We start from the raw sequence: 15,888 nt of genomic DNA on the forward strand, positions 1-15,888 counted from the left end.
ATTTTTTAAGGCTTTTTGTTGGGTCCATGTTGTGAGAGCTAGTTTTCTATTATCTGCATGATGTCTGTGTTTCACAATGGCCTGTACTTTGATAGGTTCGCTTTAAATAACAGAGAGGATTTTAAAGTACCTTGTCAGAACTGTATTAAATAGCGCAATAATTAACACAACACAAACACTCTACCTTGTTAGTACTTATTATAGTATACCATATTGCATGTTAAGCTTCGGAATTGGATATCTCATTCCATTACTGCTACTGTTATTAGTAAAAAAAAGGAAATAAAAAATAAAAATAATGAACATTTAATGTCATGTGAACGCTAATCAGCTCGCTGTCGCATTTTTGCCGTAGTGAAATTGTCTCCTATTAGCTGAAATCCAGCTATTTATATTTCATATTTAAAAAAAAAATAAGATAATCAGTGTTAAACTTAATTATATAGTAGCACCGAAAAAGAATTGCAATTAATAGAAAATTCATAGAAGACAATGTAAACACACAACAAATGAACGTAATCAGTTTTTTTTTATACAGATCTTGAAATTCTATTCCTAGTCTCCGGGATGTCTGAAACCATTTCACGGAGTAAATCAATTTGCAGTGGAGAACCAGAACTAAATGTATAATTGTCTAGAGTAAGGTGCATATTTATCCAGACTGGCAAATTATTATTCTTGGGGGGGGGGGGGGACAGCTCGAAATATTTCAGGATCATTACAAAAAGTGAGCAGAAGACGGCTATTGGAACGTTGCTTGTTTTGGCCATATATTTACTTATTTGTGTATTGTGACTGCATTGATCTTGCGTTCTGTTGTGCATCGGTGTCATTTTCCTATCCATGTTTTTAGGGATATTTCTTCCCTTGCCGAAATATAATTACAAAAAGAAAAGAAAATAGGACAATTTTACACTTCCATAAGGAGGATACATTCCTACAACATATTTAAAATGCAGATACAGTACAGTTATGGCCAAAAGTATTGAGAATGAGACAAATAGTAATTTTTCCAAAGTTTACTGCTTCATTTTTGTAATGGCAATTTGAATGTCAAAGAGTGATCAGCTTAACAGCAATTACTGTACTTGCAAAGTCAATATTTGCCCAGAAAATGAACTTTAACCCCCAAAACACATTTCAACATCATTGCAGTCCTGCCTTAAAAGGAGCAGCTAACATCGTATCGCAGCTACAAATATTGCACCTCAGTCCACAATCTATCGCATCATCAAGAACTTCAAGGAGAGAGCTTCCATTGTTGTCAAAAAGGCTCCAGGGAGCCCAAGGAAGACCAGCAAGTGCCAGGACAGTATCTTAAAACTGTTTCAGCTGCGGGATCGGACTACCAGCAGTGCCGAGCTTGCTCAGGAATGGCAGCAGGCTGGTGTGAGTGCTTCTGCACGCACTGTGAGGCGGGGACTCTTTGAGCAAGGGCTGGTTTCAAAGAGGGCAGCAAAGAAGCCACTTCTCTCCAGAAAAAACATCAGGGACCGACTGATATTCTGCAAAAGGTACAGGGAGTGGACTGCTGAGGACTGGGGCAAAGTCATTTTCTCTGATGAATCCCCTTTTCGATTGTTTGGGACATCTGGAAAACAGCTTATTCGGAGAAGAAGAGGTGAGCGCTACCACCAGTCTTGTCTCATGCCAACTGTAAAGCATCCTGAAACCATTCATGTGTGGGGTTGCTTCTCAGCCAAGGGAATCGGCTCACTCACAGTCTTGCCTAAAAACACAGCCATGAATAAAGAATGGTACCAGAATGTCCTCCAAGAGCAACTTCTCCCAACCGTCCAAGAGCAGTTTGGTGCCCAACAATGCCTTTTCCAGCATGATGGAGCACCTTGCCATAAAGCAAAGGTGATAACTAAATGGCTCATGGAACAAAACATAGAGATTTTGGGTCCATGGCCTGGAAACTCCCCAGATCTTAATCCCATTGAGAACTTGTGGTCAATCATCAAGAGACGGGTGGGCAAACAAAAACCAACAAATTCTGGCAAAATGCAAGCATTGATTATGCAAGAATGGACTGCTATCAGTCAGGATTTGGTCCAAAAGTTGATTGAGAGCATGCCAGGGAGAATTACAGAGGTCTTGAAGAAGAAGGGGCAACACTGCAAATATTGACTTGCTGCATTAACTCATTCTAACTGTCAATATAACCTATTGGTACTCATAATATGATTGCAATTATATTTCTGTATGTGATATAAACATCAGACAAGCACTAATAAAAACCAGAGGCCAGCAGATCATGTGAAAATATAATTTTGGTGTCATTCTCAAAACTTTTGGCCATGACTGTACATAAAGTACTGCATCTCCAATTGGTAGACTGGTTTCACTAAAGGGGTTGCTAATAAGGTGGAACAGAAGGGACAGTTTTCACAAATCAGATTATAAACTTTAAGGATATTTCTACTTTTATCCGGATTCAGTCCTTTCATGTCTATTTAAAGGGGTTGTTCAGGACTAAACAATTGATGACTTTTCCTTTTTCCTTGGCCCCACCAATCAGCTGAAATCTGCTGTGGCAGTGGTCAAATGAAAGCAATGTACGTGGCCGAACACCTGAATGGGAGATAAACAGTAATAATTGGCAGTGGCCACTAAACAATGAACAGGTAACTAACTACCTGCTTAGGTGCCCCTAACTTATATTTGGCTACTTGTTTATACCCAGCCACTTCTGGAACAGATTTCAACTGATCGGTGGGGTTGCACCCATATTGATGACCCATCCTAAGGATAGTTGTTTAGTCCTGGGCAACCCCTTTAATGTTAGATTGAGTACAGGCAGCAAATAAAAAGAAAATTAAGCAATATATTTAATTTTGGCATGAACTTCAACCATGGGTGGTATGCATGTGGCATCACCCTGTCTTGGCTGGTGAGGCTCCAGCACGATAAGTGTGAGGAACCCTAATTTAAACCCTGCGCACAATGCTTTCAGGCCAGATAAATTCTAATGTGCTTCAAGTAGAAAAAAATGTTAAAATAAATAAATATTCAAATAAAAATAAAAAAACACAATTATACTCACCCACACCTAATCCCTGGGTCACCACAGCTCCACACAATGTATAGTGGCTGCCCTCTGGGGCTGCAGTTCTGCTACTGTTGAAGTAGACCCACAAATTGCTTAACAAAATAACATAACAGAAAAAATTGAGACTACATTATCACAAAGAACACTTCCTTGCATTGAGGCTCCAACAGGGAAGAAATACATGAAAAAAGATGATATGGAATCTAGAGATCTAGATAAGAATTTAGTAGTATTTTAATGTTCAGAGTGGTTCTCTTCAATAAACCCACATTTGTAATCTCAGTCGATGGCTAAGGCTCTAAAGGGGCATAAGGTGACCTGTCAGTCATAGTAGTATCATGTCATTGCCAAAATTATTGCCCCACCTCAATGTGGAGAAGTCACCAACCATGTCACAATTTTAAAAATCATTGCAAGTCATCTTCTCTCTCAGGATATCACTGCAGTCACACACACGAGTTGGGGTAATGCGGAAATGTTACCACAACTTGCGAGTGACCAAATATTATCACTTCTACACCTAGACTGACTAAGCCCAGCAACGGATGCCATAAGGGATGCACAATAATATATTTTATAATATTTTGATCTTCACCATTTGTGTGTGGGTTGTAACTGGGGTTATTAATCATAGACTCTGTTTTTCCATTTCACAAGGTGAATTTGGACATTGATACTGTGAAAATCTCTTGAATCCTGAATCAACTGAACCGTGCAAGCTGCCTTCACTCATCTCCGCTCCAATTTTCTGCTTCTCTTTCAAAGCCAGAAAAAACTTTCCAATTTACAGCTCCATGTTTTCCATTCATGTTTACAGGAGAATACTGAAAGATAAAGTAGGAGGTTTTAAGTAGTTTAGGAAAAAAAGCAAAAAAAATACCCTTTGGATACTTACTATTCTTGAGTGGTTTGTGTTTAAAATTTGACTTTTGCTAAATAATCTGATGAAATCCTAATTCTAACTTGCATCGCTAATGTGTGAGATATACAGTTCTTAGCAGAGGGTACACAATTTTCTTCTTTTTTACTCATAATCTGACGTTCTCCATTTTTGATAATGCTGCTTCTGAAGGTATTGACTTCTCAATAAATGTTTAAAAAATGTATCAAATCTAAAGGAGCACGATGTGTCCTGTGGCAAAATTTTTGTCCCTCCATAATGTGGAAGAGAAGTCACCAACCATGTCACAATTTTAAACAGGACCTTTCATCAAATTGTTCATGTTGAACTGGACACACAATGTAATAGTGTCTGCAGAGCGGAATAAAGCTTTATGTTTTTTTTTTTTATTCTGCTTCTCCGTTGCGGTGATATTAGCAATCAATGCATTTGGCACCTAATGAGTTAATTTTTATTATGTCCAAGTGGTCATTATCTGACAGTTTTTAATCAGGGCATGGACTTTCCCCCCTGTATGACATTGCCAGATCATAAGCAGGAGGCAACATACAAGAGAAAAAGAATACGCCCCACAATAGCTCAGAACACGCTACTCCTGTGTAAGATATAATGACAGCCTGCTCTGCTCTTGCACAACAGAGATAAGTGATATAAGTTTGATCACTAACACGTTTGAGCTCTCATCTCTCTACAGTCAGTTTGGGTAGGAGAGGCAGTACATCAGAGGTGACAGTGCTATGAGAGGAGAGCTGATAGAAAGCTTTGTATTGTGACACAGCTAAACTCAGCTGTGCTTACCCTCCTCCCACAATGAATGCCATGCCCTTATCTGAAAGATCTTAGTCATCTGTGCTCTACTCCCAGAACTTTCTAATCATGTATGAAGTTAGACCACAAGATTAAGGCTGTCTATCAATAGATCTCACACACTGAGAAACTTGTTCCAAGTTATTGAGGGGGGCATGCTCTTTTTCTCCTGTGTGTTGCTGCCTGCTTATGAACGGTCAGCATCCTACAGGGGTAAAAGTACATGCCCCCAGTAAACACTCTCTGATAATGCCCATTTGGACTTAAAGAAAATTAACTCATCATGTGCCAAATATTTGAATTCCTAATATCACCACAATGGAGAGGCAACAAATACCCCCCTAGAAAAATTTTTTATGACAATCTGCAGCTACTAGTACATTGTGTGTCCAGTTTAACATGAAAAATGCCAGGAAAGATCCTCTTTAACAATCATTGCAAGTCACATATGCACAAAGGCTTCTGACAGATCTAGTCTTCTGTACAAGAGAAGGTGTGGTCGAATGGTCTGGGACAAGATAAGGGCTGGGGTAAAAAAATGTCTCTTTTTATTATTATTAATAATATTGTCCATGATGTGACGCTGTGTTTGGCCACGTTCACACGTTCAGCATTTGGTCAGTATTTTATTTTACATCAGTATTTGTAAGCCAAAACCAGGAGTGGGTGATAAATACAGAAGTGGTGACGTGTTTCTATTATACTTTTCCTCTGATTGTTCCACTCCTGCTTTTGGCTTAAAAATACTGATGTAACATACTAACCAAATATTGAGTGTGTGAATATGGCCTTAAGGTGCATTTACACTCAAATATTATTGTGAACGAGTGTAAGCACTATATTGATCACCCAATGATTGAGTAAACATTCATTGGGTGAAATTATCTTTTGTGCAAGGTAAAAGATCACCATTCTTGGCATTGAATTGTCCTGTGTAAACAGGACTTGTACTCCCGAGAACCAAGGTAGCCTATGCACACTGATCAAACTATTACCGATCGCTCGGTATTAATCATTTACCATAGTCTGCCTGTATAAATAAGCCATTAATGACTGCCAATCAGTAAATATTTACTGATCGGTGGTGGTATCATGCCACCGGTTGGTCTGTATAAGCGGTCCTATAGTCTCTATCTTAATTTGTCATCCTGCCCTCCGATGCTTTTCAAATTACTACAGGCCCCGCCTAGTGTACCCTGCAGAGAGACTCAAACTTTCTGATCTTTAAAAAAGACTTTTCAGCAGTCTCATTATCATGACAGACAGGATTACAATAAACTTTTATATAGTAGATAACACAGGATTCACCATGCACAGTAGCTGATGTCACAAATCTCCTCCCCTCCTCATTCTTTACAATGAGTTTTGCCCAGATTAGAGTATGTTCAAATTAGAAACTCTAAAATATACAAAACATATAGTCAGTCCATATGCCCAGCAGAAAGTAGAAGTCTAATATTAGACCCTGTACCCTGAAGGAAAATTGCAAGATTTTTTCAAGATTTTTCTTTCTGTAGATCATATATGTAAAACATAAAAAATTATCTAAAATTGTTAAACAATATATTTAACATAAAAATCTTATTTAAGCAATAGTCTTGTCAGTCATTATCTGATGACACATACCCTTTAATGAAAATGAATTCACTTTAAATATTTATGTCAATAAGGTTGTGAACGGTGAAGTCTATCTAATGATACATCATAAATATGTAAAATATGTATTATAATGACTGGCAGTGTTTTTTTCCTTTTTTACACTTAGGTACAAGCAGTGCAGAGGTAAAGGAAAACCGAAATGTTAGAAATCGAGAGGACCTAGCTTTATCTATAGAAAGGCCGAAGGTTGGAACAACCAGTCTTAAACGAAAGAGACCACTGGAGGAAGGAAATGGTGGTCATTTCTGCAAACTACAGATAATACTAAAGAAACTGTCATGGTCAGTAACACCAAAAAATGCCCTTGTTCAACTTCACGAACTAAAGCCTGATCTGCAATATGAAATAGTTTCCCAAACTGGCCCTGTGCACGCTCCTGTGTTCTCCGTAGCTGTGGAAGTTAATGGACTCACTTTTGAGGGCAGTGGACCTACAAAGAAGAAAGCAAAAATGAGGGCAGCCGAGTTGGCACTGAAATCATTTGTTCAGTTTCCAAATGCTTGTCAAGCACACTTTGCAATGGGAAATTGCATCAACCCATCGACTGACTTCACATCTGACCAGGCAGACTTCCCAGACACTCTGTTCAAGGAGTTTGAACCATCTACACACAGCGAGCACTTCCCAGGCTATAGCCCAGTTAATAATGAATTGCTTTCCAGTGCATATCGACATGGGAGATTAGTTTGCCACACGTTGGATTTAATGGGCCATACCAAACAAAGCAAGCACAAGATGGCATCCCCAGCTGAGAGTGAGAAGAACCCAGTGGTGATGCTAAATGAGCTGAGACCTGGGCTGAGGTATGTTTGCCTTTCGGAAACTGTGGAGAAGCAGCATATGAAACATTTTGTAATGGCAATGAGAGTTGATGGGAGGACATTTGAAGGTTCAGGACGTAGCAAGAAGTTGGCCAAAGCCCAGGCCGCACAGGCTGCACTACAGGCGCTCTTTAATATTCAGCTGACCAGCCACATACCCAACAGGAGTAAATGTAACCACTTATCACAGGTAAGAGATCATGGCCTAGACTTAGGTTAAAGACAACATGTGATAAAATACATTTCTCAAATATGTTTCTTCAGTGACGCTGTTCCTTGTCTTACATGTTAAATGTTGGTGCTCGAAAATAGAGAAGCATTACACAACACCAAAATGATAATAATTAATCCTAGTTGCCTTATGTATATGATTTACTGTGTTGCTCATATTTTCTCTATTCTACATATGTTACTATGAAAGTTTAGGAAATTTGTGTATAACATTAAAACTAATAATGTTGTCAAGTTGCCCAAATACATCGGATTACCCATCAAGGCATGGACTCCACAAAACCTCTGAAGGTGACCTGTGCCACCTGTCACTAAGATGTTAACAAATTATTTAAAGAGGACTTGTCACCAGTTCATAAGTGGCCAGTTTTTGCTCTTATTTTATTTCAGCTGATCCCCTGAATAATATGTTTTTTTGGGGGGTTTTTAATCCGCCATACGGTTTTAGAGATATGGGACTTTTAATTTGGTGCTGATTTTTATGGTCTTTACTGAGGGGGCGTGGCTCACAGGGTAATTATGCAGAGCAGCCTATAGACCCGCCCCAGAGGATCCTGTGAGTCACTTCCCCTTTTAAAGATCATAAAAATTTGCACCAATATCTCTGGAACCGTGTGACGGATTTTGAAAAGAAAAAGAAAAATGGCAAACTCAGAGGAGCAACAGGAATAAAATAAGAACAAATATTGGCTACCTTTCCTTTGATCCTTTAATTCCTGTAAGTTGTGATGCAGCCTCCATGTATCAGCCTTGTTTTTCCAACACATCCCACATATGATCAAACTGAGATCTGTCTAATTTTGAGGCCATGTCAATAACTTGAATTTTTTTCATGTTCCTCAAGCCAATGATTCTGAGTTAAAGCTGTATTAGCGTCCATCGCTGCGTTTGTGATTCTTCAGATTCAGAATGAAAATTTCCCTCTTTCTTTCTGATTCAATGTCTGCATAAACATTGCCTCATTGATTTGCATTCTGAAGAGAGTGATCCAGACAGTGTATGGTAATCTAATGTAGGGTAATATCGATGCTCAGAGGAGAGTTTCCAGTTGCAGCCTGCAGAATTGTTAAAGGGGTTGTCCGGCGAAAACCAATCAGTCTGCAGTCACTCTGTGTGACTGCAGACTTATGAATCCCCCCAGCGCAGGGATTCATCGGTTTCAGACCCGGTAATGGAGGGTATGTATGAGTTATACATACTCCAGGCCAGTGGGCGCGGCCTCACTCTCCATACACTTGTACTGAGCGGACCACGCCCTCTAGATGGAGACGCCCACTGGCCTTCCACGTCTCTAGACAAGGCGCGGCCTCGGCTCTATACAAGTGTATGGAGCGAGGCCACGCCCACTGGCCGGGGGTATGTATATAACTCATACATACCCTCCGTTACCGAGTCTGCAACCGGCGGATCCCCGCAGCACACAGTGCGTTCGCTGGGGGGATTCATAAGTCTGCAGTCACACAGAGTGACTGCAGACTTATCGGTTTTGACCAGACAACCCCTTTAAGTCAGCTCTGGAGTATAATACAGGACAGGATTCTTATGTGTTTGTGGTTGAACCAGTTGTAAGTCTATTGCTTATTGACTTTTCAGATAGATATTTTTATTATGTTTCTGTTTTTATTATGTCACTTTATTGTTATGTTTTTCATTTATAACAAAACATCTACAGAACAGGATTCATGACCAGTACAATTTAAGTTATCTAGTTCTAAAATACTATATGGTAACAGGATCACTATGAAATTAACAGGGTCTCTGATATTTAACCACACATACACAGGCAACTTGGGAAATATGTTCTGATATTGGCGCTTGTTTTGTTAAAATTGTAGCAACATTTATATCACAAAAAACTGCCCAAGTCTTATATTAATTTACACCTATCTGACAAGGTGTAAATAACTGTGAATTTGTTCTCTCTTTTTCTTGTCTGAGCTGCTCAGCTAATGGAACCATCTTAATTAATTTCAAAGAATTACAAGCAAATGTACAGAAAGAACCCATGTGAGCAGGTAAACACCTCCATTAATGCAGGTGGCATCTAACACTAGAGAAAGCAAGACCGGTAGAAAGTGAACAGCACGGCTGGTAGATATAGATACAGTCATACCGCCAGGCAACTGATACAGGTGCCCAGCGGCCAGGTCATGGTGCTGATCTGTGAAATTCTGAATGGTGTTTGCTGACACTGACGTTCTTTTCTTAGTTTCATACACATGATGCTGCAATATTTGTCACCTCCTGATTAGGGTCTCCTCCAATAACACAGGAGGGTGGTGGAGCGGCCTTTCCAACACCTGACAGTGCTCAAGGAATTCTCTCATATATTCAATTAATTGTCAACATATTCTTATAGCCTTCAGTTTTTTAGGTTGAAGGTAGACTTAAGTCCATCAAGTTCAGCCTATAACCTAACACGCTGATCCAGAGGAAGGCAAAAATCCCATGGGGCAAATACTAATTGCCCCATATTAGGGGAAAAATTCCTTCCCGACTCTACATACGGAAATCAGACTGGTTCCCTGGATTAACGTCCCATCACAGAATCTAGTACCAATAACCTGTAATATTACCGTATATTTGTCAAGAAAGTCATCCAGGACCTTCTTGAACTTTTGTAGTGAATCAACCATTACAACATCATGTTGCCGAGAGTTCCATAGTCTCATGGCTCTTACATTGTAGTTACAGTAGTTTCTTTCAGGATTCAAACTCACAATCTATGGTATAAAAGGCAAAAACATGAATGGCGAGCCACAGAGTATATTTTCCACCTAAAAATCTCAATAGTATTCTTCCTTAATATATGTATATATATATATATATATATATATATATATACCGCTCTGGCAAAAATTAAGAGACCACTGAACAGTTTTCTATTGGAAAGCATGGAAAGACGAATGAAAGCTGTGATTAAAAATCGTGGTTAGTCCACCAAATATTGATTTCACAGTTAAAACATGAGTAATTTGAGGTCTGAAAGCACTGTTTCTTTTTTAGTATTTTGAAGCTTTATCATTTGCTGCAAATAAATACCAAATTTTTAACTTTGAATTTCGGAGATATGTTGCCAGTAGTTTATAGACTAAAACAACAATGTACATTTCACTCAAAAATATACCTATAAAGAGAAAAATGAGAGAAACTGAAAATTTTGCAATGGTTTCTTAATTTTTGCCATATATAAATATATATATATATATATATATATATAAATATATATATATATATATATATTAAAGAAGAATGCTATTGGAATTTTTAGGTAGAGAAAATACCCTGTGGCTCGCCATAGATTGTGAGTTTGAATATATATGTACTTTTATTCTACAGTTACTAACATAGTGCAAAAACGATTCCAATATATAAACTAAAACATCACAAACCAGTAATAACAGACATATTTCCATAATCCTTAAAACGCCATAATTCTATAGTGAGAACTTTATACATGCTAGTCAGTAAAGGGAGTAAATAAAAATGGCACTGTCTGTTTCTGCACTTAACCCTTTAAAAATTGAATAGTAGTGTAATATAAAAAAAATATAGCTCATCTCTCAGAAAACTAGACCTCACATATTGATGCTTATGTAAAAGTAAAAAAAAGTACAATACAAATGCATCTTTGGTTAGTAGGATATGTTAACAAATTGTGCTTTTTTGAGTTCTTGGGTAGATAATACATTAATTGTATTTTTACATAAATGTGTTATGTATATATGTACTATAATGTGAATATTGTGTGTGTATATATATACTAGCTTTTGAAACCGTTCTACGCCCGGGTGGCGAGCATTTTTATTGGTATATGGTCTCCCATGCGGGTATGGGCTGCCCCCTCCTGGTATTTGTGCTGGCATCATCCTGGCATTTGTGCTGCCCCCATCCTGTTCCCACTATCCTATCCTGGTATGCATGGTACCCCTCATCCCCAATCCTGAAATGCATGGCACGCCAATCCTGTTATGCATGGCACCCCTCACCCCAATCCTGGTATGCATGGCACCCCTCACCCCCATCCTGGTATGCATGGCACCACTCACCCCCATCCTGGTATGCATGGTACCCCATCCCTCATCCCTATCCTGGTATGGATGGTACCCCTCATCCTGGTATGGATGGTACCCCTCATCCCTATCCTGGCATGCATGGCACCCCATCCCTCATCCTGGTATGCATGGCCCCCCACATCCATATCCTGGTATGCATGGCCCCCCACATCCATATCCTGGTATGCATGGTACCCCTCATTCCTATCCTGGTATGCATGGCCCCCTCATCCCCAATCCTGGTATGCATGGCACCTCTCATCCCCAATCCTGGTATGCATGGCACCCCTCATCCCCAATCCTGGTATGCATGGCACCCCTCATCCCCAATCTTGGTATGCATGGCACCCCTTATCCTCAATCCTGGTATGCATGGCACCCCTCACCCCCAATCCTGGTATGCATGGCACCCCTCACCCCCATCCTGGTATGCATGGCACCACTCACCCCCATCCTGGTATGCATGGTACCCCATCCCTCATCCCTATCCTGGTAAGGATGGTACCCCTCATCCTGGTATGGATGGTACCCCTCATCCCTATCCTGGCATGTATGGCACCCCATCCCTCATCCTGGTATGAATGCCCCCCCCACATCCATATCCTGGTATGCATGGTACCCCTCATTCCTATCCTGGTATGCATGGCCCACTCATCCCCAATCCTGGTATGCATGGCACCTCTCATCCCCAATCCTGGTATGCATGGCACCCCTCATCCCCAATTCTGGTATGCATGGCACCCCTCATCCCCAATCTTGGTATGCTTGGCACACCTCATCCTCAATCCTGGTATGCATGGCACCCCTCATCCCTAATCATGGTATGCATGGTACCCCTCATCCCAAATCCTGGTATGCATGGCACCCCTCATCCCCAATCCTGGTATACATGGCACCCCTCATCCCCAATCCTGGTATGCATGGCAACCCTCATCCCCAATCCTGGTATGCATGGCACCCCTCATCCCCAATCCTGGTATGCATGGCACCCCTCATCCCCAATCCTGGTATGCATGGCACCCCTCATCCCCAATCTTGGTATGCATGGCACCCCTCATCCTCAATCCTGGTATGCTTGGCACCCCTCATCCTCAATCCTGGTATGCATGGCACCCCTCATCCCCAATCATGGTATGCATGGTACCCCTCATCCCAAATCCTGGTATGCATGGCACCCCTCATCCCCAATCCTGGTATACATGGCACCCCTCATCCCCAATCCTGGTATGCATGGCAACCCTCATCCCCAATCCTGGTATGCATGGCACCCCTCATCCCCAATCCTGGTATGCATGGCACCCCTCATCCCCAATCCTGGTATGCATGGCACCCCTCATCCCCAATCTTGGTATGCATGGCACCCCTCATCCTCAATCCTGGTATGCATGGCACCCCTCATTCCCAATCCTGGTATGCATGGTACCCCTCATCCCAAATCCTGGTATGCATGGCACCCCTCATCCCCAATCCTGATATGCATGGCACCCCTTATCCCCAATCCTGATATGCATGGCACCCCTCATCCCCAATCCTGGTATGCATGGCACCCCTCATCCCCAATCCTGGTATGCATGGCACCCCTCATCCCCAATCTTGGTATGCATGGCACCCCTCATCCTCAATCCTGGTATGCATGGCACCCCTCATTCCAAATCTGGTACACATGGCACCCCTCATCCCAATCCTAGTATGCATGGCACCCCATCTCTCATCCTGGTATGCATGGCACCCCTTATTCCAAATCTGGTATACATGGCACCCCTCATCCCCCAATCCTGGTATGTATGGCACCCCTCATTCCAAATCTGGTATACATGGCACCCCTCATCACCCAGTCCTGGTATGTATGGTACCCAATCCCTCATCCTGGTATGTATGGCACTACTCATCCCCCAATCCTGGTATGCATGGCACCCCATCCCTCATCCTTGTGTGCATGGTACCCCATATTCCTATCCTGGTATGCATGGTACCCCTCATCCCTATTCTGGTATGTATGGTACCCCTCATCCTGGTATTTATGGCCTCCTCATCCCCCAATCATGGTATGCATGGCATCCCATCCCTCATCCTGGTATGCATGGTACCCCACATTCCTATCCTGGTATGCATGGTACTCCTCATCCCTATTCTGGTATGTATGGTACCCCTCATCCTGGTATGCAGGCACCCCATCCCTCATCCTGGTATACATGGCACCCCTCATCCCAATTCTGGTATGTATGGCCTCCTCATCCCAGAAACCAGGTATGCATGGCACCCAATCCCTCATCCTGGTATGCATGGCACGCCTCATCCCCAATCCTGGTATGTATGACTCACTCATCCCTATTCTGGTATGTATGGCACCCCTCATCCTGGTATTCATGGCACCCCATCCCTCATCCTGGTATGCATGGTACCCCGCAACCTATCCTGGTATGTATGGTACCCCTCATCCCTATCCTGGTATGCATGGTACCCCATCCCTATCCTGGTATGCATGGTAACCCGCATTCCTATCCTGGTATGTATGGTACCCTTCATCCCTATTCTGGTATGCATGGCACCCCTCACCCACCCCCAATCCTGGTATGAATGGTCCCCTCACCACCCAATCCTGGTATGCATGGTCCCCTCACCCCCCAATCCTGGTATGTGTGGTAGCCCTCATCCTGGTATGCATGGCACTCCATCCCTCATCCTGGTATGCATGGTATCCTTCATCCCTATTCTGGTATGTATGGTACCCCTCATCCTGGTATGCATTGCACCCCATCCCTCATCCTGGTATGCATGGTACCCCTCATCCCTATTCTGGTATGCATGGTACCTCTCATCCTGGTATGCATGGCACCCCATCCCTCATCCTGGTATGCATGGTACTCCGCATACCTATCCTAGTATGTATGGTACCCCATCCCTATCCTGGTATACATGGTACCCCGCATTCCTATCCTGGTATGTATGGTACCCCTCATCCCTATTCTGGTATGCATGGCACCCGTCACCCCCCAATCCTGGTATGTATGGTCCTCTCACCCCCCAATCCTGGTATGCATGGTCCTCTCACCCCCCCAATCCTGGTAAGTGTGGTACCCCTGATTCTGGTATGCATGGCACCCCGTTCCTCATCCTGGTATGCATGTCACCCCTCATCCCCCAATCCTGGTATGTATGGCACCCCTCATCCCCCAATCCTGGTATGTATGGTACCCCTCATCCCCCAATATGTGTGGCCCCCTCACTCCTCAATCCTGGTATGTATGGCCCCTCATCCCTTTCACGCTGCACACATACAAAAAAATAAACACTTATACTCACCTTTCTTCCCTGTGCTCCAATGCTGCTGTGTCCTGTTCTACCGGAGGCCGGGGGAGGAGTGCGGCGCCGGAGTACGCTCGTGCCCATACCGCGCTGCCCGGCGCCATTTTACACACCTCAAATGTGTATTCAGTAAAATGGCGCTGGATACCGCTATGCACATGTGCCGATTCCGACGCCTCACTCCTGCCCCGGTCTCCGGCGAACAGAGGCGCCGCGGCAATGCTTCTCCCGGTCAGGTAAGTATGTAAGTATGCGTTCAATGTCTACGCATACCGTGATCTCCGGCGCCAAAAACACTCTCCTCTTACATGTAACAGCTCCATGCGTTCTTCTGTCTGGAGCCAGACTGCGTAGGCGTGTCACACTTGCGCAGTCTATAAAGGCTTCAGACAGAGACACGCATCTGCCGTTATATTATAGATATATATATATATATATATATATATATACGTGTGTGTGTGTATACAGTTACCTGAAACGCGTCACTGTTGCATATCATATAACTTGCATCGCTGACTTTGTTTTATCCTCTATTGAGCATTTTTGGTGAATAAAGAAAAAAGTTTGTTCACAATCTGTTGAGTTGGATTTTCTCTTATTTATGCAGCTGCTCTATGCTCTGACCCAGCGTTTCCTGTGCTCCGAACATCAAAAGATGTATATTACAGTGAGCAGGACTTATATTTTGCCCCTGAATAGTTTTGCAAAAATAGTTGGCAGCACTCAATAGCAAATTTCAAGCAAAAAAAACCTTGTGTATTTATTGGCCTATGTGAACAGTTGGCTTACGAGCAAATGAGCCTTTGTCAAGGTAATTTTTTTGCATGGCATTTGCTATTGAGTGATTGTTTTGCTTTTTTTATGTACCATAGGTTGGTGGGTTGCAACCTGTGAACTAATAACTATACTTGTACTTTTGCTTATGCTGCTTCATTTTTTCGTTTGGATGGATGGATACATGGATAGATAAATGAATAGATAGGTGGATGGATGATAGAGATAGATAGATAGATAGATAGATAGATAGATAGATAGATAGATAGATAGATAGAT

At 42.1% G+C, this 15,888-nt stretch overlaps 1 protein-coding gene across 3 annotated transcripts in view; it reads left to right on the forward strand.

The window, feature by feature from the left end:
- The window catches only part of ADARB2 (adenosine deaminase RNA specific B2 (inactive)), a 1,079,460-nt gene that overhangs the window by 692,383 nt on the left and 371,189 nt on the right, over positions 1-15,888 (forward strand). For all 3 annotated transcript variants that reach the window (XM_073677647.1, XM_073677648.1, XM_073677650.1), the window contains exon 5: positions 6,529-7,433. In XM_073677647.1, coding sequence (XP_073533748.1) covers positions 6,529-7,433 — 905 coding nt within the window. The remainder of the gene's footprint in view (positions 1-6,528; positions 7,434-15,888) is intronic.

Source organism: Phyllobates terribilis, unplaced genomic scaffold (assembly GCF_046119375.1).
Source record: "Phyllobates terribilis strain yellow unplaced genomic scaffold, ASM4611937v1 Scaffold_4__5_contigs__length_816908805, whole genome shotgun sequence".
NCBI classification, from domain to species: Eukaryota; Metazoa; Chordata; class Amphibia; order Anura; family Dendrobatidae; genus Phyllobates; species Phyllobates terribilis.